The sequence below is a fragment of the Amia ocellicauda genome, chromosome 5, assembly GCF_036373705.1.
Source record: "Amia ocellicauda isolate fAmiCal2 chromosome 5, fAmiCal2.hap1, whole genome shotgun sequence".
Taxonomy (NCBI): Eukaryota; Metazoa; Chordata; class Actinopteri; order Amiiformes; family Amiidae; genus Amia; species Amia ocellicauda.
Window position 1 is genome coordinate 47,727,609 of NC_089854.1, and position 21,440 is coordinate 47,749,048.

Genomic DNA, 21,440 nt, shown 5'->3' on the forward strand with positions numbered 1-21,440 from the left:
TCACAAAAACAGATGGTAATATATTTTCTATGATAAAACTCTTAATTATGTTCCACCTCCTCAAATCCAATTAAATCTCCAAAAAACAAACACACTTGTATTTCTGAAGGATATAGAACAATATGTAAGTCTTCTAAAAACTTCTTGTAACACAAAAGCTGTTAAAACATAACCTTTTTTTAGACATGACTATTTGTAATAGTGCCTCCAGATCCTTATTTAAACTGCATAACAACGACTATCTTGATTTTTTCTCAATCCTGTTTTTATTTTTTGTATGTGTCAAAGCATCAATCAAAATTAAATTAAATCTGTACTTTCCACCATTGTTTTCAATTGCATATTTTTTTGTTTATTATAAATCAATAAGTATTGATCATATCCTTTTGAAAAAATCACAAGCAATATACTAGATTGTACGAAGTATGTGTAACGTAAGAACTGTGATAGGAGTTGTAGGGACGGAATAATAATCATCATAGCATTCTAATATTAATTTTGTAAGGGAAAGTAAATAAGTGTTAATAATAATCGTGGGAAATACAACACCAGTAAAGTAGTTTTTGAAATGAGCATTTCTGAATTGTATATATATGTATAGAAAGAAAACATGCACACTTAATTCATACAGTTATTAAATCAATCTCACACACACCGTAGACCCCAGTCCACATCCTCCTTTACCCTACCTCTCCGTGCTTGGAATCGATAATAAGCTCCCTCCCCTGAGCTGAGCATCACGGATTACCACTCGCCGAGGAAGAGGGAAACTAGTGAAAGAGATAGACCGGCAGACAGAGAAAGCCGGCCGGCGTCTTCAGAGCTGCGATTATTAAACCAAGTCAGCTCGTCCAGCCATCACTGCAGCGTGGAGCTGAGGCCGGACTTTGGTGTGCTCAGGGCAAGGAGCATACGGCACCATGACCGCCAGACCCGGCTTTTACCGGCAGGAGCTGAACAAGACTGTATGGGAGGTTCCGGAGCGGTACCAGAACCTCACACCCGTGGGCTCGGGGGCCTATGGCTCGGTGTGGTGAGTGGGGGATGTGTGGGGCATTAGGTTAGGTTCCTGTAGGTTTTGGTAGCGCCAGTGTAGAGACAATATAATAGTAATAACGTCTAACAGTTTACATCCTGTAGTGTTGAGCCAGGCTGTTTTACTGTGTGTCACAGTGCTGAACTTGGCGACTCGCGAGTGTTCTGGGGTGACAGGTGACACCTGCCTTGGGAGTCGCCCCACCCGTGTCAGCGTGTTGTGTAGCTGGCAGGAAATAAATGGAGCACGCCCTGCACACAGCGCATCCCTGGCTGTAGAGGCTCCCAGCCCTGTTCCCGGGACTCGCTTGTCTCCTTTCCCCAGTCTGTGCGGCGCCGTGGCCGGCGATAATAAGGAATGAGTGTTGCGGTTGTTGTTGTGTGAGCAATGGCGGTGTTATTCACTGTTATTAAGTGGCGTTGTGGCTTGGCTTTGGGGAGACTGTTGCCGCTGACAGGGTGGTCTCATCATAGTGTAGCCTACAATTTCTTTACTATGGTTTAATGAGGTTTGCTTGGAGTACCATGCCTAAGAGAACATTATTTTCTTAACGTTTATTTAAGTATTTATCATTCAAGGTATAAAACAAAGCTAAAAAAAAAAATACCATCTTGGTTTTCTAACCCCTACATTGCGAAAATGCGTACTATACTGCATAATAATAGACAACTGAACAAGACTTGAGTCATGTTTTATTTGCAGAAACAAGACGACAAAAAAAAAAGCTTTCGAATAAGTGCCTATAGCCTATACATTGCAATATGTACAATTTTTGTACATTTAATCTATTTTAGTATCCAAGCCCACAGTGTAGTGGTTCAAAAGCATGTAGGCCACAAAGCTAAATAATTAAAACTGTAGAAAGGTGAAAAAAGTTAGGCATGCTAAGGATAATATGATCGATCTTGCAGTGACTGAAAAAATGTGAAGTTAGTCTAACTCAAACTTTGATGCATCTTAGGGTACTGATGCTGACACACATGATGTTGGAGTTTATTCCCCAGTAAATGCCCACTGATGAGTCTTCTTGTTAGCAAAATCATTGATAAGATCTTTAAAGTCCAATTCTTTTGCTAATTGGCTTTTAATGGAGAGAAGTGCAAGGCTGTTCAGTCTATCCTGAGACATTGTTGATTTCAGGTAGTTTTTCACCAGTTTCAACTTGCTGAAAGCCTGTTCACCCCCAGTAACAGTCACAGGCAGTGTGCACAAAATCCTCAATCCAATACAAATTTCTCCAAAAATGCTCTGTAGCTGCATCTTACAGATTGGAGCTCAAGAGGGGACAGAGTATGTGGAAATGTGGCACTATATATTGTGCTCAGGTGTAGCATTTGTGGTATTTTCTTGTCATTGCCCTTCATGTTGTTTTTATCTGCTCTTCAGTCATACCTGTAAGCTTCAGAATGGGTGCAAATGTTTCACATATGGTTGCTGAGATCTGGAACCTTGCACTCAAGTCACTGACAATGCTATCCATTGCAAACAAAAAAATATGTTGTTTCTGAATGCATTTTCTGCGCTCTCTTGAGTTGCATCTTCTTGTGTCATCTCATCAGGCATGTGTTTCCTTTTCCACTTTTGTCTCTCTTCACTCTGAAATTGAGCAGTGATCTCCATTGCTTGTGCTACTAGGAAGGCCTCGGTGAGCAGGGAGTCCCATTCATTACGAATAGCCTGTATTTCTTCTTGTAGTGTCTTGATGTTTGCAGCCTCAATATCCAGAGAAATATCTCCTGCCTGAAGAATCAGGTTTCGGTTCTCAATGCACTGTAGGACTTTTACCCACACAGTGAGAAGGACGACTGCATCAAAGGTCTTGAAATAATTCTTCAGACCATTTGCCTCAGACTTGGCTTCACTTGTCATATTGCATGTGGCTAAGATGCATTCTAGTGACGCAATGATTGAGGGTAAGTGAGTTGCCACAACTCGAACAGCAGCAATGCGGGCACCCCATCGAGTGTCAGAGAGATGATGAAGAGAGCATCCTGTTTTTCCCTTCAAGATCGCCCATCACTCTGGACGATTAACATTGCCAAAAAACGTTGAGTATGTAGCAAGTGGATTGGCTTTTAAAATCTGAGCTTGCACTCCTTTCACCTTTCCTGACATATTGGCTCCATTATCATAACCTTGTCCTCTACAGTCCTCTATTGGTATGCCACTGTCTTGCAATGCTGCTTGAATCATTTCTGAAATGTCCCTGCCCGTCTTTTCGTGAAAGTCTTTGAATTGAATTAACCTCTCGGTTATCTCCCAAACACCACTGTCTTTGTCATGATGTACATATCTTACCAATAGTATGTTCTGTTCAGTGTGAGATATGTCTGGTGTTGAGTCACATATCACAGAGAAACAGATTGCATCTTCTCTTTCTGCCAGGATAGTGTTTAGCACTCTTTTGCCACAGAGCTCAATGAACTCGTTCTGTGTCTCACCACTGAGATAATGAGTTAACCCTTCCTTCTTTTGCTCGTGTAAAAGGGGATTATAATGTGACAACAACCCAAGAGTGCCAAGAAAATTGCCATTATGGACATCATCTAAATTAGAGGTTTTGCCTCTGAATGCAAGATTTCTTGAAGCCAAATGAAGGGTCACATCCAAAAGACTCTTTAAAATCATTTTCTGCAGTTGTTTTTGAAGGTGAACATCAACTCCAGTTGCTGCCAATAATGAGTGCTGAAGGCTTTTCATTTCACATAGCACTGCTTATGGGGCGTGTGTGTCTCATGTTCTGGTAATTTTCCGTACATTCTTTGCCATTTGATGTTCGCTAACTTAAATTCATCCTTGCTGTTCAGTGCCCTTTTGGATGGCTGTCTGCTCATGAACAGAAGGCATGGGATGCAGTACAGAGCCTCTGCACTATCACTATAAATAAGCCAATCTATTCTAATTTTCTCACACCCATTGGCTGACTTTGCATATTGAAGATAATTTGGGAATGGTTTTCCTTCCATATCTTTGGGTGCCATTTTGGTTATGTCTGTTTTTTCTGCACCTTTATTAGCCAGTCTGCAAACAATTGTCTCTCTGCTGTGAGTGAGCTTCTCTGGCCATAGTCCTGGGTCCTTTGGCAAATACTTTTCTGCATTGCCCTCACATTTTTCCCCTTCCTCTTCTGTCCTCTCCTCATCCTTCTCACTACCCTGAGAGCAACCTTCATTTTCATTGCTCTCTTCCCTTTCATCATCCTCTATCACATCTTCTTGCTCACTATCTGCTACAAGGACAGATCCCGCTACAAGCATGAAGCATAAAGTATTGTCAATCCTAGATTGATATTAGCCTCTTAACCTGCTTATAGCCTAACATACAATACAATAGGCTACTTGATGTTAGTGTTGCTAAGCTTCTTTCAGTTGTAAATGCTAAGCTCCTTTCAGTTGAAACTGCTACAAATTATTGCTTGGAATAACTTTTAGTTGCCACTATATGAGCTCACCTTGTCTCACGTCCTCAGTAACACCATCAGGAGATGATGAGGGACCTGCCGCTGCTCCACTCTCTGTGGCTGTTTCTGAAACTAAGGGTCATGTGTTTCATGATGTTAAGCTTTTCTAGATAATTTTGATATATATAATGTCATATGACCAGGGTGGATTTTAAGGATTTTTGGCACTAGCGAGCCCTGACCTGTTGAGGCATGGACTCCACTAGACCTCTGAAGGTGTGCTGTGGTATCTGGCACCAAGACCATAGCAGCAGATCCTTTAAGTCCTGTAAGTTGCGAGGTGGGGCCTCCATGGATCGGACTTGTTTGTCCAGCACATCCCACAGATGCTCGATTGGATTGAGATCTGGGGAATTTGGAGGCCAAGTTAACACCTTGAACTCGTGATTCATCAGACCAGGCCACCTTCTTCCATTGCTCCGTGGTCCAGTTCTGATGCTCCCGTGCCCATTGTAGGTGCTTTCGGCAGTGGACAGAGTAATGCAGCCCCATACACAACAAACTGTGATGCACTGTGTGTTCTGACACCTTTCTATCAGAACCAGCATTCACTTTTTCAGAAATTTGAGCTACAGTAGCTCGTCTGTTGGATCGGACCACACTGGCCAGCATTCGCTCCCCATGTGCGTCAATGAGCCTTGGCTGCCCATGACCCTGTCGCCGGTTCACTGCTTTTCCTTCCTTGGACCACTTTTGATAGGTACTGACCACTGCAGACCGGGAACACCCCACAAGAGCTGCAGTTTTGGAGATGCTCTGACACAATCGTCTAGCCATCACAATTTGGCCCTTGTCAAAGTCGCTCAGATCCTTACGCTTGCCCATTTTTCCTGCTTCTAATACATCAACTTTGAGGACAAAATGTTCACTTACTGCCTAATATATCCCACCCACTGACAGGTGCCATGATAATGAGATTATCAGTGTTATTCACTTCACCTGTCAGTGGTCATAATGTTATGGCTGATCGGTGATCCACTAGAATGAGAAAACTATTTTGTGAACTGAAAGTAACCCAAGAATATCCAAACAAGTGTAAATAGGCAATGTATAATGCAAAAAATGTATTTTTAATATTATTTAAATAGTGTATACAAAAAAAAAACACATAACTACAGTGAACAAAACATTATTGGAGCTGACTTCACATATGTGAAGGATTAAGTGCCTACCCTAGCTATCACAAAATAAGACGTAGGCTACGATATTTATTTATAAATCAACCGTGCATTAATCCTGTCTAATCAGTCATATTCTCAGCAATTCGGATGTTCATGTATTCATACACACAGAAAACAGTTCTGGCACCTGCCTTTTCTGGCATATTAACACTAAATCGGCGCTAAAAAGTTGACGGATGGGTGGTTCTAAAATTCAACTCGCCCGAAATGTAAACTACTTGCTGTAGGTGAGCGGAGGTGGGGCGAGCTTAATTTCCAGCCCTGCATATGACATTGCACCTATGATGCTGATTAATTTATGATACTGATTCATTCATGTTATACAATGCAAATATGCACCAAGCTAGATTCCTGGCTGACTGCCTTCAATCTAAATAACTGCTGAGATTAGCTTAAACCATTCTTAAACTGTTTCACCTTTCTTTTCAAATAAATTAATTAGCAGTTGTTTTCCCTGTTTGCTTTTTTTGTGTTTCCTTTCTTTCTTTTCTTTTTTTGGTACCCCAATTTCCCTTTCTTGGGGAAAGACATGACTCTATCATAGTAGCAGTCAATCAGCTCGATTAGCTGCATTTAGAGACGAATCCTAGTGCAGGGGTTGACTAAACCAATCTGTGTCTTTTGTAAGGGGTGAGAGTGGCCTCAGAGAGCCTCCACTATTTTTTGGGATACAAAGTCACCCAACCGATTTATTCAGCCAGTTTAAATTTAGTTATGACACTAATTACTTACGAAATAAAAAAATTGCAAACAAAAACAAATTTTCATTCAACGCTTTTCGAGGGCCCCCCCATTGGGGCCCTGGGTAGTCAGTCGCACTTCTCCCCCGACTTCGATGCCCCTGCTGAACACTATTCTAATGTGTCCCAGTTACCAGCAGTGCTGCCAGTGGTACCTGTGCTAGAGAGTGAGGAGGCTAGGCAAGATCTGTGTACATTACATTTAAAAGAAAGTGATGTTTATTTATTTATTTCATAGCTGACACATTCTTGACCAGGGTGACTTTCAGCAACAAAATACTATTAGGTTAAATTATATATACAGGAGACTTTAGCCACACTGTTGTTTGTATGGGGATTGGGGAGTGGCCCTCTTTTTACTTAGGCAGTGCTCTAAGCAATGTTTGGGTGTGTTCGGGTATGGCACGGCCATGCTGAAGTGCACCTAAGTGTGGACATTGGACACGGGAGTATCAGTATTTTTTTAAATATATATACACTCACCTAAAGGATTATTAGGAACACCTGTTCAATTTCTCATTAATGCAATTATCTAACCAATCAGTCACATGGCAGTTGCTTCAATGCATTTAGGGGTGTGGTCCTGGTCAATACAATCTCCTGAACTCCAAACTGAATGTCTGAATGGGAAAGAAAGGTGATTTAAGCAATTTTGAGCGTGGCATGGTTGTTGGTGCCAGACGGGCCGGTCTGAGTATTTCACAATCTGCTCAGTTACTGGGATTTTCATGCACAACCATTTCTAGGGTTTACAAAGAATGGTGTGAAAAGGGAAAAACATCCAGTATGCGGCAGTCCTGTGGGAGAAAATGCCTTGTTGATGCTAGAGGTCAGAGGAGAATGGGCCGACTGATTCAAGCTGATAGAAGAGCAACTTTGACTGAAATAACCACTCGTTACAACCGAGGTATGCAGCAAAGCATTTGTGAAGCCAAAACACGTACAACCTTGAGGCGGATGGGCTACAACAGCAGAAGACCCCACCGGGTACCACTCATCTCCACTACAAATAGGAAAAAGAGGCTTCAATTTGCACAAGCTCACCAAAATTGGACAGTTGAAGACTGGAAAAATGTTGCCTGGTCTGATGAGTCTCGATTTCTGTTGAGACATTCAGATGGTAGAGTCAGAATTTGGCGTAAACAGAATGAGAACATGGATCCATCATGCCTTGTTACCACTGTGCAGGCTGGTGGTGGTGGTGTAATGGTGTGGGGGATGTTTTCTTGGCACACTTTAGGCCCCTTAGTGCCAATTGGGCATCGTTTAAATGCCACAGCCTACCTGAGCATTGTTTCTGACCATGTCCATCCCTTTATGACCACCATGTACCCATCCTCTGATGGCTACTTCCAGCAGGATAATGCACCATGTCACAAAGGTCGAATCATTTCAAATTGGTTTCTTGAACATGACAATGAGTTCACTGTACTAAACTGGCCCCCACAGTCACCAGATCTCAACCCAATAGAGCATCTTTGGGATGTGGTGGAACGGGAGCTTCGTGCCCTGGATGTGCATCCCACAAATCTCCATCAACTGCAAGATGCTATCCTATCAATATGGGCCAACATTTCTAAAGAATGCTTTCAGCACCTTGTTGAATCAATGCCACGTAGAATTAAGGCAGTTCTGAAGGCGAAAGGGGGTCAAACACAGTATTAGTATGGTGTTCCTAATAATCCTTTAGGTGAGTGTATATCAGTTATCAGCATGCTCGGTGAAAGGCTAGGAGGAGCTTTATCTTGTGTTTACACACATTCAGTCTCAAACCACCCAATACAGGATAATATCAAACTGTACAATATAGTATAATAATTGCAATGTGATTTAAATCAATAGAGTACCCTTCACTGCTGAGTGACAGTGATGTATGGATGGAAGGGTGTGCGTGTGTGTGAGGTGGTGGTTGGATGTAGAGGTCTGCGCTGTACTGTTTTTTTCATCCTGCTTCCGCCCGCTGCCGCCCGCTCTGTGCTATGATTTTCTTCCCGACCCGACCGATCCCGCTAAATTTAGATCTTGTTTTCCAATAATCTCACATTTAAATTTGAAATGTAGGCTATAAAATAATTGTATTTGTTATTTTTATTTGTCTTATCAAGATACAGCATTCTTTTAACATATTTTACTGTCAACACAATAGAAAAATGTCAGAGAAAAATAAATGAAATACGACATCTGTCACTCAAAATTATAAGCCAAAACATACGAACAAACGAAAACAGTTGGCTTATTAGCTATAGTGCAAAATCAAATTATTATTTTTTTACCGAACAATTTAAAACATCCATGCAATAACGCAATTTCGCTGACTAACGACGGTTTCAGTACCGAACGTCTCTCCTCCAAAATCCGACCACAAAGGCTGAATGCTCTCTCTGAAGGTGCACTCGTGGCCGGGATGCAAAGAACATATCTTGCCAGGTTGCTCAGGGCAAGGAACTGGAACTGGAACTGTGTGAATAGCCCGCTCCCGACATCCTTTGACAACAGCATATAAGCAATATCTACAACTGTCTAGCTAGCATTATAATACATTTATATGCACCCACCGCTGCCATATTTTCCCAATTGACTTGTCTCCGCCTTTAACGCAGAGTTCTGGGACTTCAGCGCTAAAACACTTCCGCATAAATGTACTCTTTTGTACACTCCGCCAAAGGGAGCATTGAAGGGCACAAAAAGCTCGATTGTAGTAATCCGCCCCACAAGGGAAGGGAACGAGGGAGGAAGTATGCGATTTGGACACACTTGTTCCCTAGTTCCCTTCCCTTGCGAGGCGGAAGTACTACGATGGTTATCTTAAGTGCTGTCCCAAACCCTTAGGGAACGAGTGAAGGAGCCTAATCGAGCCGTTGATGCCCTTCCATGCTCCCTTCAGCGTAGTGTACAAAAGAGCGCACTTATGCGGAAGTGTTTAGCACTGAAGTCCCAGAACTCTTTGCGTTAACGGCGGAGACAAGTCAACTGGGAAAATATAGCAGCGGCGGGTGCATATAAACGTAATGTTAACTAGACAGTTGTAGAAATTGTTGAATTATGTATCAAGGAAATAATACATAGATTGATCAAATAAAATGGTTATATAATCATGATTTAAATATACGATTAGAAAGTTAAACCAAAAATTGTTTTGGAAACTATCATTTAATTAATTACTGAAGTAGTATCCTATAAAACTAGGAGGTGCTATTAACGAACAGTGTATTTCAAATTATTATTATTATTATTATTATTATTATTATTATTATTATTACAATTTTAATTAAATACAAGAACATACTTCGTATGTACTTTTTCAGACAAAGGCAAACGCTGACGCTGAAGTGTGTCCCATTGAGCGTTTTTAGCTTCACCCTACACCCTCCTCACTCAAGTGCACACTCTGTGACGTCAGCACAACGTCACGCAAAGTGTACACTTGTCGAAGGGTGTAGGGAGCAAGTGTGCGATTTGGGACGCAGCCAGGGTTGTCTCCAGGTGGCAGTATTCCTCCTGACACTTTCTATCCCACATTATTTTTTTTACCCTCTCTTTCTCCCTCTCTCAGCTCAGCATATGATGTGCGTCTGCGTCAGAAGGTGGCAGTGAAGAAGCTGTCCCGGCCATTCCAGTCTCTGATTCATAGCCGTCGCTCCTATAGAGAACTCCGCCTGCTCAAACACATAAAGCACGAAAACGTGGGTCTGATGTACCACACACACACACACACACACACACACTGTAAACATTCCATACCTGTTCTGCACATACACAGACAAAGAAAAAATGTTTACACAGTCTATACACATACTGAAAACACAGTTTCAGTACCTGTATGTATCCTGTAGACATACTGTTTATGCACAATATGTGCACTAAACACACACTGCTCACCCAATTTACAGACTGTATTCACACACTATACACCCATGCATTTTACTCACACTGTTAATAAACTCTCTCTCTCTCTCTCTCTCTCTCTCTCTCTCTCTCTCTAGGTGATTGGTTTATTGGATGTGTTCTCTCCAGCCACGTCTCTGGAGGATTTCAATGAAGTGTGAGTATCTAAGAACACTGCCATGAACTGCGTCTCAGTGTGTGTGTGCAGTGTCAGTGCACACCGTAGTGACCTGACTCTCTCTCTCTCAGTTACCTGGTGACTAACTTGATGGGCGCTGATCTGAACAACATTGTGAAGTTCCAGCGTTTGACTGACGAACATGTACAGTTCCTCATCTACCAGCTGCTCCGTGGCCTCAAGGTTTCGCACTGCATTGTACTGCACCACACTGCACTATATTGTACTTTACTGCACCACACACCGCACACACTACATTGTACTGTAAGATGCCGCACTGACAGTGCCCTGTCCTGTACTGCATTATACTGTTCTACACTGCACTGCCCTATATTGCATTATACAGTTCTGCACAGCATTATGCTGTACTGTACTGCATGCACTGCACTGTACTGACCACACTGCATTGCATTGTATTGTACTGCACCACACTGTACTGTTCCTCAATGCACTGATCTGAACTGCATTAAATTGTTCTACATTGCATTAGGGCTGTTACAATAGTTATAACATAAATTATCATGACCAAATCAATACATTAACCTGCCTGCTATTAAATACTGTATTATTACAGGCAATAATTAAATGCAACAAAGCACAATTTAAGTTTATACGTTCTAAATGTATAAATGTTTAAAGTTAAATGTCAATCACATTTTACAAGATTCACTAACACAATAAATTAACTAGAATAATAACAACAACAACAAAAACAAAATCAATCATAGTAATAAACAATCATAGTGAATACAACAACCCTAACAATGTAGGTAAATAATATCTGGCACTAGATTAATGGCGCTAGAAAACTTGTATTTAATTTTTAAAATAAAATGTAAAGAAATAGACTTTGCTTTTAGATGCAATTAAACACATACAAGTTTACTGAATTATTTCAAATACTAGTTTACATTTCACTATAATGATTAATATGCCAGTTATATTAAATTGTGCTAGTCATGTTTTGGTTGATCCTCCATTATTGTTAGTAAATTATTAGCTTGCATAGCTTGCATTCCACCTTTTATGAATCTTCTGTACATTTAACAACAAAATCCCAAAGACGATTTGAGATAAATTTTCCTTTTTAAAGTTGACATATACACTACCGTTCAAATGTTTGGAGTCACTTAGCAATGTCTTTGTTTTCCATGAAAATATACATGAAATGAGTTTGAATAGAAAATATAGCAAAATGAATAGGAAATATGTCATTGACAAAATTAGAAATAATGATTTTTAATTGAAATAATAATTGTGTCCTTCAAACTTTGCTTTTGTCAAAGAATCCTCCATTTGCAGCAATTACAGCCTTGCAGACCTTTGGCATTCTAGTTGAGGTTATCTGAAGAGATTTCACCCCATGCTTCCTGAAGCACCTCCCACAAGTTGGATTGGCTTGATGGGCACTTCTTATGTACCATACGGTCAAGCTGCTCCCTCAACAGCTCAATAGGATTGAGATCCGGTGACTGTGCTGGCCACTCCATTATAGACAGAATACCAGCTGACTGCTTCTTCCCTAAATAGTTCTACATAGTTTGGAGCTGTGCTTTGGGTCTTTGTCCTGTTGTAGGAGGAAATTGGCTGCAATCAAGGGCCATCCACAGGGTATGGCATGGCGTTGCAAAATGGAGTGATAACATTCCTTCTTCAAGATCCCTTTTACGCTGTACAAATCTCCCACTTTACCACCACCAAAGCACCCCCAGACCATCACATTGCCTCCACCATGCTTGACAGATGGCATCAAGCACTCCTCCAGCATCTTTTAATTTGGTCTGAGTCAAAGTGTTCTTCTTTGTGATCCGAACACCTCAGACTTAGATTCGTCTGTCCATAACACTTTTCTCCAATCAGTGTCTGTGTTCTTTTGCCCATCTTAATCTTTTCTTTATATTGGCCAGGCTGAGATATAGCTTTTTCTTTGTAACTCCGCCTAGAAGGCCAGCATCCCGGAGTCGCCTCTTCACTGTTGACGTTGAGACTGGTGTTTTTTGCGTGTACTATTTAATGAAGCTGCCAGTTGAGGACCTGTGAGGCGTCTGTTTCTTAAACTAGACACTAATGTATTTGTCCTCTTGCTCAGTTGTGCACCGGGGCCTCCCTCTCCTCTTTCTATTCTGGTTAGAGCCAGTAGTACACCGCGTTGTACGAGATCTTCAGTTTCTTGGCAATTTCTCACATGGAATAGCCTTAATTTCTCAGAACAAGAATAGACTGCGTAGTTTCAGAAGGAAGTTCTTTGTTTCTGGCCATTTTGAGCCTGTAATCGAACCCACAATTGCTGATGCTCCAGATGCTCAACTAGTCTAAAGACAGTTTTCAGCTGTGCTAACATAATTGCAAAAGGGTTTTCTAATGATCAATTAGCCTTTTAAAATGGTACACTTGTATTAGCAAACACAATGTGCCATTGGAACACAGGACTGATGGCTGCTGATAATGGGCCTAGATATTCCATTACAAATCAGCTGTTTACTGCTACAATAGTCATTTACAACATTAACAATGTCTACACTGTATTTCTGATCAATTTGATGTTATTTTAATGGACAAAAAAAAAGATTTTCTTTTGAAAACAAGGACATTTCTTAGTGACCCCAAATTTTTGAACGGTAGTGTACGTGTACAACACTTCTAAAAAGTATTCACCCCCCTTGGACATCTGCATTTCATTGTTTTACAACATGAAATCAGAATGGATTTAATCTGATCAACATAGAAAATGTTCATAATGTCAAAGTGCAAAATGAATTACAAATACAAAACAGAAAATAATTTAATGCATAAGTAATCACCCCTTCAGTCAACAATTAATAGAAGGCACCATTGGCAGCAATTACAGCTGTCTATGTGGATAAGTCTCTACCAGCTTTGCACATCTGGACACAGCAATTTTTGCCCATTCTTCTTTGCACAATTGCTCAAGCTCCATCAAGTTGGATGGGGACCTTTGGTGAACAGCAATTTTCAACTCTTTCCACATATTCTCAGTTGGATTGAGGTCTGGGCTTTGACTGGGTCACTTCAGGACATTTACTTTTTTTTAGTTTTTAAGCCACTCCATTGTGGCTTTGGCTGTATGTTTGGGGTCATTGTCCTGCTGGAATTCTGATTTTCCCATATGACTGACATCCCATGGTTTAACCAAACAAAAATAAAAAATAAAACACAGTGAACATCACGTGATGGACCTTCAGAGGTTTTAAAAAACCTTCCAAAAAGTCTGAGAAAATAACAAACCTTTGAACCTTTACCATCCGCTCTACAATGCACTGCAGTATATTGTACTGCACTGTTTAACATTGCACTGTACTGCATTGTACTGTCCCTCACTGATCTAACTCTCCCCTTCTTAGTATATCCACTCAGCTGGACTGATCCACAGGGTAAGATATTTTATTTCAAGATAACATTTTACTTAAGTCTGTTAATGGAGCAGTGCAACTATATGAGGGTGTACTCTGAATGCCTCTGCCTTACTGTTTCTCTGTATTCTTTATTATGTGTATCTCTGTGTATGTATGTTGTGTTCTGCAATTAAGATTACTGTTCCAGGGCAGAACCATTTGATTAATTCCAGCTGTAGCCACTACTGACACTAGAAATTGCAGTTCTCTGTACAACCTAGAGAGAATCACACTGTTTTTCTGATGAAGTCTCCTGTATCTTAACCCTGTCTGTCCCCACAGGACCTGAAGCCCAGCAACGTGGCTGTAAATGAAGACTGTGAGCTGAGGGTAGGTCAGAGAGATCGATACCCAGAGTCATCTTGACTGACAGAAAACTGCATGTTCCCTTTAGTAAAGATGTTCCTACAGAAGTTGTTGACATTGTGGTCCAGGTACAAAAAATGTCCGTCACTGCTGTCACAGTGAGAAAAAAATAAAAATAAAAAACTAAATTCTTTTGTGACATTTTTCAGATAAAATTGTATTTTATTAATTTGTAAGCTAGTGATCACTTTGAATGCAGTGAATATGGATATTTATCCATTGACCCTGGCAGTCAAAAACAAGACGATAATACTTATGTACTAAGGTTCATACATTATGGGTATATGGGGATATATAAATTTTGCAGGGTGCAAGCAGGAGGGAAAACACATGAGTGGCAACCTGACTCTGTTGAGTACAAAAAATGTGAATAAAACCCAAACAGACATATATAGGACCCAATAAATTGTACAACCTGAAGTAAAATCTTACTGCCCCACACAAACTGTATTAAAATATGAATAGTACTTATTTAATTACATATGAATTAAACATAAAATAGCATGGTTATTAGTACACAAGCAAACATTATGTATTATAAGTGTTAAGTACTATTATTCCTGCAAAAAGATCCAGTATGACACAGATTCTGAAAATGATACAGAATATTTGCCATAATTCCACATCCCTACACAAAGGTATATACTTGCGGTGAACAATTATATTTATATAAAGTAAATCGCTATACAGAACGAACTCCTAAGCTATGTATGATCAGATCTGATCATCCTCAAAAGACAAATACTGAATTTGTTTATTATTTTTAAATGGATATAAAGTAAAGTCAACGATTTTAGAATGACAGGCATAAGACTTTATATACAAACCAATTACATTAATTATCTTTGACGTATATTTAAGAATTGAAAAAGGTGCAGCTCCCCACTGTGACTCTTTTGTTAAAAATGCATGCAGCCAAACAAAGGTTCAGGGTTAATGAGTTGTAACACAAGTAACTAAGGCAATGATAATCAATTGTTTTTTAAAGCATTTATGGGTAAAAAATAATAATAGGTTAATGTACAGAGCTCCAAATAATGTTACAACATATAATAAGTGTCTAGTATATCTACATTGACAACAGCATTTTTCAGTTTGTTGTTTCAGTATTACGGTCATCTAAGTTATTAATGCACTTGTTCATAGTGCTGCCACCTACTGTATTTTTCAGGAAACAGTTGTTGTACTACAGAAGATTTAACACTTGGTACAGATATTTATTTATAAAAAAAAAGGATGACACCAGGAATTGTTTTATTTTACACTGTTATTCTAGTTGTGAACAAGAGTAATATAACTGTACTCTGTATTTGTACTGGTTGGTATGTTTATTTAATTCAAACTACTCAATTTTACCTGTCCTTTACGATACTGATATAAATACACTGTCTCATTGACCCATTAACACACTGATTCATAAACCGTGACCAGCACTGAATGACTGACGTTATGAAATCTCTCCTTCTCACCTCTTTCCCTATTCTGCTTACCTTTCTCTCTATACTTGACACTGAGAGGGTCTTTGTTCCCTCTGTGTTCAGCTGTATGGCTGTCTTTCTGTCCCTCAGATCCTGGATTTTGGGCTGGCCAGACAGACTGATGATGAGATGACCGGTTATGTGGCGACTCGCTGGTACAGAGCGCCAGAGATCATGCTCAACTGGATGCACTACACACAGACAGGTAACACTCCCACATAATCATGTAATACATCTCCAGAAACTGGAAGGTAATGCACATGTGTAACTACCTTGCAGCAGCCTGTAATTATCAGTTTTGATTTAAGATAGTTGCAGGACTGAATTGTCATGGGACAACAGGGCATAACATATTTTGCCATTCAGTATATATTATTATTATCTTGTTATTACTTGGATTCTTAATTATTTTTCTCCTTATTAATGTTATTATTATTATTATTATTATTATTATTATTATTATTATTATCGTTTCTGACCGTTTTGAAAACGCATCTTCTACAGTTCTACTATTCCTTACCAAACTGTGAAAAATGCTATGCACAACGTCCCAAATGATATGCTATTACTTTTGGTATAGGTCTGTGGTCTACCTTCAGACCTCCATGCCGCTTCCTGTAAAAGTGAAAGTAGTTTATAAATCTCTACCGGTTGAAAATACAGTCATGGTACTTAGTTAACACCTATAGGAAACATGGTGCTTTATCTGACCATGCCCTTTTTCTTGACCTTTGACCTTCCTGGAGCCAGATACTGTTCTTTTACTCTGATTCAAGGTGCTCTCAAATATTGAACATCTCTTATATTGTGCTAAATAATGTAGATAGGCTAATGATTGCTATAGAACTCAGATAGGAACTCATATGTAGTCTGTTCAAAAATGTCCTCCATTGTGACCTTTGACCTCTCCTTCAGGTCAAGCTGAGAACTGTCTCATAACTCCTTACAGAGTGCAATAAGGCTCATACTTGCTATGGAACACATATAGGAAGCCATGTATGATCTATCTGAAAATGCCCTATACAATAACCTTTGACCTTATTGTTAGGTCAAATGAAATACCCTGTTATAACCATTATACCCTATTATTACAACCATGTGTATAGGTGGTCCCCCAAATTTTAAAGGTTCAAAAGTATTTGGACAAACTAACATCATCATGAATTAAATTGTGAGTTTCAATACTTGGTTGCAAATCCTTTGCAGTCAATGACTGCCTGAAGTCTGGAACCCATAAACATCACCAGATGCTGGGTTTCTTCCCTGGTGATGTCCTGCCTGGCCTGTACTGCAGCTGTCTTTAGTTCCTGCTTGCTCTTGGGGCGTTTTGCCTGCAGTTTTGCCTTAGAAATCAAAACAAGTATTGAAACTCACAATTTAATTCATGATGATGTTAGTTTGTCCAAATACTTTTGAGCCCCTGAAATAGGAGGGACCATATATAAAAATGGGTGTAATTCCTACACTGTTCACCCAATTTGGATGTAACTACCCTTAAATTAAAGATGAAAGCCTACACTCAAAGCTCATTTTGATTGTTTCCTTTCAAATCCATTGTGGTGGTGTACAGAGCCAAAATGATGACAATTGTGTCACTGTCCAAATATTTATGAACCTAACTGTTTATATATGTGTCTATATATATATATATATATATATATATATATATATATATATATACCAAACATTTAAAGACAGTTTAATCTTTTATTTTATAGGTAAATCTTAATAAATACTGAGCCTATGAAGAATAATAGTATAGTGCAGTATGGAGGGTGAGTAAGTCTCTGTGTTTTGCAGTGGATATCTGGTCGGTGGGATGCATCATGGGAGAGCTCATCAAAGGGAAGGTCCTGTTTCCTGGCAATGACTGTATCCTTCACTGGGGGATAGTCTTCCCTGTCTGTGCTGTGTGTCTCTGTACAGCTGTGTGCGTTTGTGCATCAAGTACCTGTGCTATGTGTCTGAATTTGAGTGCTCTATGCAGTGTGTCTGTGTGTTAACCAAGCTCTGTGTTGTGTATGAGTGCTCTGTGCTGTGTGTCCTTCACTTCCCCTCAGACATCGACCAGCTGAAGAGAATCATGGAGGTGGTGGGAACGCCCAGCCAAGAGCTGCTGAAGAAAATCTCCTCTGAACATGTGAGGGAGGGTGAGGGTTGAAAAGGATGGGGGAAGGGAGGAGTGATAGAGTAAGCTCAGGGTTTGAGTGAAGATCAAGGGGCAGTGAGACAGAATGACTTGTGAGGCCTGTGTCGTTTGTTTGTATTTTCCATCATACAACTCCCTCATAGTGATACTGCAATGATTGGAGTATGTTCATGAGCTAGCATAATAAACGAATGTCTTCTGTGCCCTGCAGGCACAAAAATACATCCAGTCTCTGCCCTACATGCCCCAGCAGGACCTGGAGAAGATATTTCGTGGAGCCAACCCGCTGGGTGAGAGAGGGAGGGGGGAGTGAGGTGAAGATAAATATGAGGAAAGGATGGGGTGGGAAAGAGGAAAGAATAAAACATATGAGAGAGATAGAGCTGAAAATGTTTTCAGTACTCATTTACATTGTATTATGTGGACGCTTCAAGCTTGATAGGGATTGGAGTGAGGCAAAAAGTTTAAATAGGCAGAGGACTAACAAGTGAAATCAAACTGGAGGAACTAATTTCAGTAATTTAATAATTCAATAAAAACAGTATTTTTAGCCCAAAATGAAAATATTTACTTACACAATATAAATATTAATTGTTAGCAATATTCAAATTGGTATCCTAAGTAATACTGCTGCTTCTATCCACAACCCTAAAACAGGGCTGCAGTTTATATTGCTAGCCTGAGGAACCTCACCACAACTACGTCACACCTATGTGTCCATATGAAATGTATGTATATATTGTATATTATTTTATTAAGTAAACAGAGCTAAAGCCAAAACCTCTTTATGAGCTATGGAAACATCTATTATCAAAAGTAACAGGAAACAATAAAAGCCCATTAAGAAAATATCCAAAGAACAGTGTAGCCCTTCATGCTCCTGCTGTATTACCCCCAGACTGTGTGTTTACTCCCCAGGCACTGAATGACTGGGCAACACGGAAACTGTAAATCGGATGTGTTTGAGAATTAAATGCTGGTAGCCAAGAGAATAAGCTTTCAAACAATGTGTGCATTGTAGGAATACAGTGTAACTTCTATGCACAGGAGCTGCCAAATAATGCTTAAGAGGGTGTAGTAACAAAGTATATATCACTCTCCTCTGTCCAGCACACTGCCTTAATTCATCCACCTTCAGAGTCCTGTTCCTTTAGGTCCATAGCTTATTAATATATGGTAATGTATTATGTACTCGGTAATTGGAAACATGAGATGCAAATGTATTCCGGACTGACATTAAACATGTCATGTTTTTCATCACACAGTGCCAGCAAATGTTTGTACTTGTGTGTGTCCTACTCCCTCTTTCTTTTCCTCTCTCTCCTTCTAACCTTTTACCCCTTCCAGCGGTGGACCTGTTGAAGCGGATGCTGCTCCTAGACTGTGACAGTCGTGTGACAGCAGCAGAGGCCCTGGCTCACCCCTACTTCTCACAGTACCATGATCCTGAGGATGAGCCTGAGGCCCCACCCTATGACCAGACCCCTGAGAGCAAGGACCGCACACTAGAGGAGTGGAAGGGTGAGGGAGAAAAGGAGAAGATGAGGGGATGATTGGGGTAGAAGGATTATGAAAATGGGGGATAAGTAACCTGACTTGTAACCTATCTCGTGTTTTCCACAGACATTGCTGTCTTTCACCCCCCCCCCCGATTAGTGCTTGTTAAAAGCAGCTCTTTGTGTGTCACAATGTATACACTTCAGTCCAACATTGTACACACTGCAGCCTAGCATTCAGCTTCTCTAAGTTTTTACATCATCTTCTCTCTTTCTTTCTTCTTCTGTGTCTCCCCCCTTTCTCTCCTCTGTCTGGCATTCTCTTTTACTTCTTCTCTTTTTCTCTCTCTCTGTCCAGAGTTGGTGTTTGAGGAGATGAACAGCTTCAAGCCTCCCAGCAGTAAGAAAGAGAGTCTGCAGGTGGAACAGTGAGACCCCCCCCCCATGTGTCCATTAGTCAATCTTTCCCCAAGGGGCCACCCGCTGTCTGTCTGTCTGTTGGGGTAACAAAGAAAAGACTTCCAGAGACTTCCTCTCTGTCAATCTGTCTGTGTATCTGTCCACCTACCATGAGGCATGACCCCCTAGTCTGTCTGTCCATCTGCCTCTCCTGCTCCTAGTGCCTTGCTTGCTTACCTCGATCAGGCTGTCAATCCATCTGTCAATCTCAATGGCTGAATAGTGACAGTCAACAATGATCGTGGTGAACTGTGGTTGACACTATCTATGTCTCTGCCTACATATACACTATATACTGAAACATGGACTCTGTTAAGGGCCACTGTCTCAGTCTGGATATCTGCAAGTGTCTCCACAGTTCAAAGATCCAGTTGGGGGGTTAGATGAGGGGAGGGTCTGGGATTCAAACCCTTGCTCTTATGCTGCCCTTGTGCAGCAGCACCTCACTGAAGACTCAGGTGCATATTCTATGCTTTTCTTCACCGGTGTTCCTGGTTCCTCCTCAGAAGGGACACAGTAATCAACTCTCCTCCCCTGACAGCAGCACATTCTGGTAACCCAGGGGATCCCCCCCCACAGTCTGACAGTGACCCCAACAGTGAGACTCACACTGACATATGCGTGTGCGCGCACACACATACACACACACACAATCTCACTGACAGATGCACATACTGACACACACTAATGTGCCTGCTTCTCCCCACTCACCAGTAGCCAGTGCTACAGAAGACAAGACACTTGTTTCTTTGTTACTTTGACTGGATGAACTATTTTGGCACTGACACTGGACCCCACTGTCACTCTATCCTCCTCTCTCTCCCTCTTACTCTCCTGCTCTGTGTGTTTACACTTGTGTTTTTGCATGTGTTCAATAAGCAGTGCTGGTTCCTGTAGGTGACTCCCTGTTTTACAGCCCAGGGACCCTGTGTGCATGGCCCAGAATCACATTGATAAATAAACCTTGAGACAGTCCTGCCTGTTTTTTGTTTCCATCTGTCTGATCAGGAGCATTGCTAGGAGGTGTGTGTGGGGGGTGTTTAAATCCAGTCCTGAGGGGTGTACTGTGAAGGGAGTTTAACCTACTCAGATTTAACTCGGGGTTATCAAGGAAAGTCAGGGTTGACAAACTCTGATTGCCTAAACTGGTGTTAAATGGTACTACGACGGTGGTTAATATGTCGGTTAGTTGACTCGGTGTTAACTTAACTGGAGTTTGTGCGTGTTCGTGTGAAAGGGGTGCGTCTGGCAGTGCAGGCTGTGCGCCGTATTGTCCCTGGAATAATGCACGCTGATAATGTCAGGATATGAGGGGTTTAAAGAAAGGTTAGCGGCTAAATGTAACATCGTGGCGGCCAACAAAGCCTGGGAGGCTTGTTGCCAGTGCATTACTGACAGAGTAAATTCATAAGAACAGTATTCTTGTCATATGTTCTCTATTTTGTCTTACGGATTCTTATTTTATTTGTAATATGATTGTGATTGTGATACTCATGTGTTCACCACAAACAGAAAAAAGGCAGAGATAGTGAAAACTGGAGGAGGGCATGATTCACGCATATTTCAGGAATCCACTCTTGGTCGTGGCTTACCACCTAA

At 40.7% G+C, this 21,440-nt stretch overlaps 1 protein-coding gene and 1 pseudogene across 2 annotated transcripts; one reads left to right on the top strand and one right to left on the bottom strand.

The window, feature by feature from the left end:
* LOC136749050 (putative nuclease HARBI1) overlaps positions 1 to 21,440 on the bottom strand; it is a 470,787-nt pseudogene that overhangs the window by 448,728 nt on the left and 619 nt on the right.
* mapk11 (mitogen-activated protein kinase 11) lies at positions 756 to 20,816 on the top strand. Of its 2 annotated transcripts, none has more exons than XM_066705523.1 (12): positions 756 to 1,033; positions 9,971 to 10,100; positions 10,401 to 10,459; positions 10,552 to 10,663; positions 13,843 to 13,872; positions 14,176 to 14,223; positions 15,801 to 15,942; positions 17,538 to 17,609; positions 17,798 to 17,877; positions 18,098 to 18,176; positions 19,234 to 19,407; positions 19,741 to 20,816. In XM_066705523.1, exons 1-12 carry the CDS (start codon positions 921 to 923, stop codon positions 19,812 to 19,814), a joined length of 1,113 nt encoding a protein of 370 aa, XP_066561620.1. In that variant the 5' UTR covers positions 756 to 920; the 3' UTR covers positions 19,815 to 20,816. The 2 variants fall into 2 exon arrangements, with proteins under 2 accessions (XP_066561620.1, XP_066561621.1); XM_066705524.1 differs by having other exon boundaries at positions 760 to 1,033; positions 15,828 to 15,942.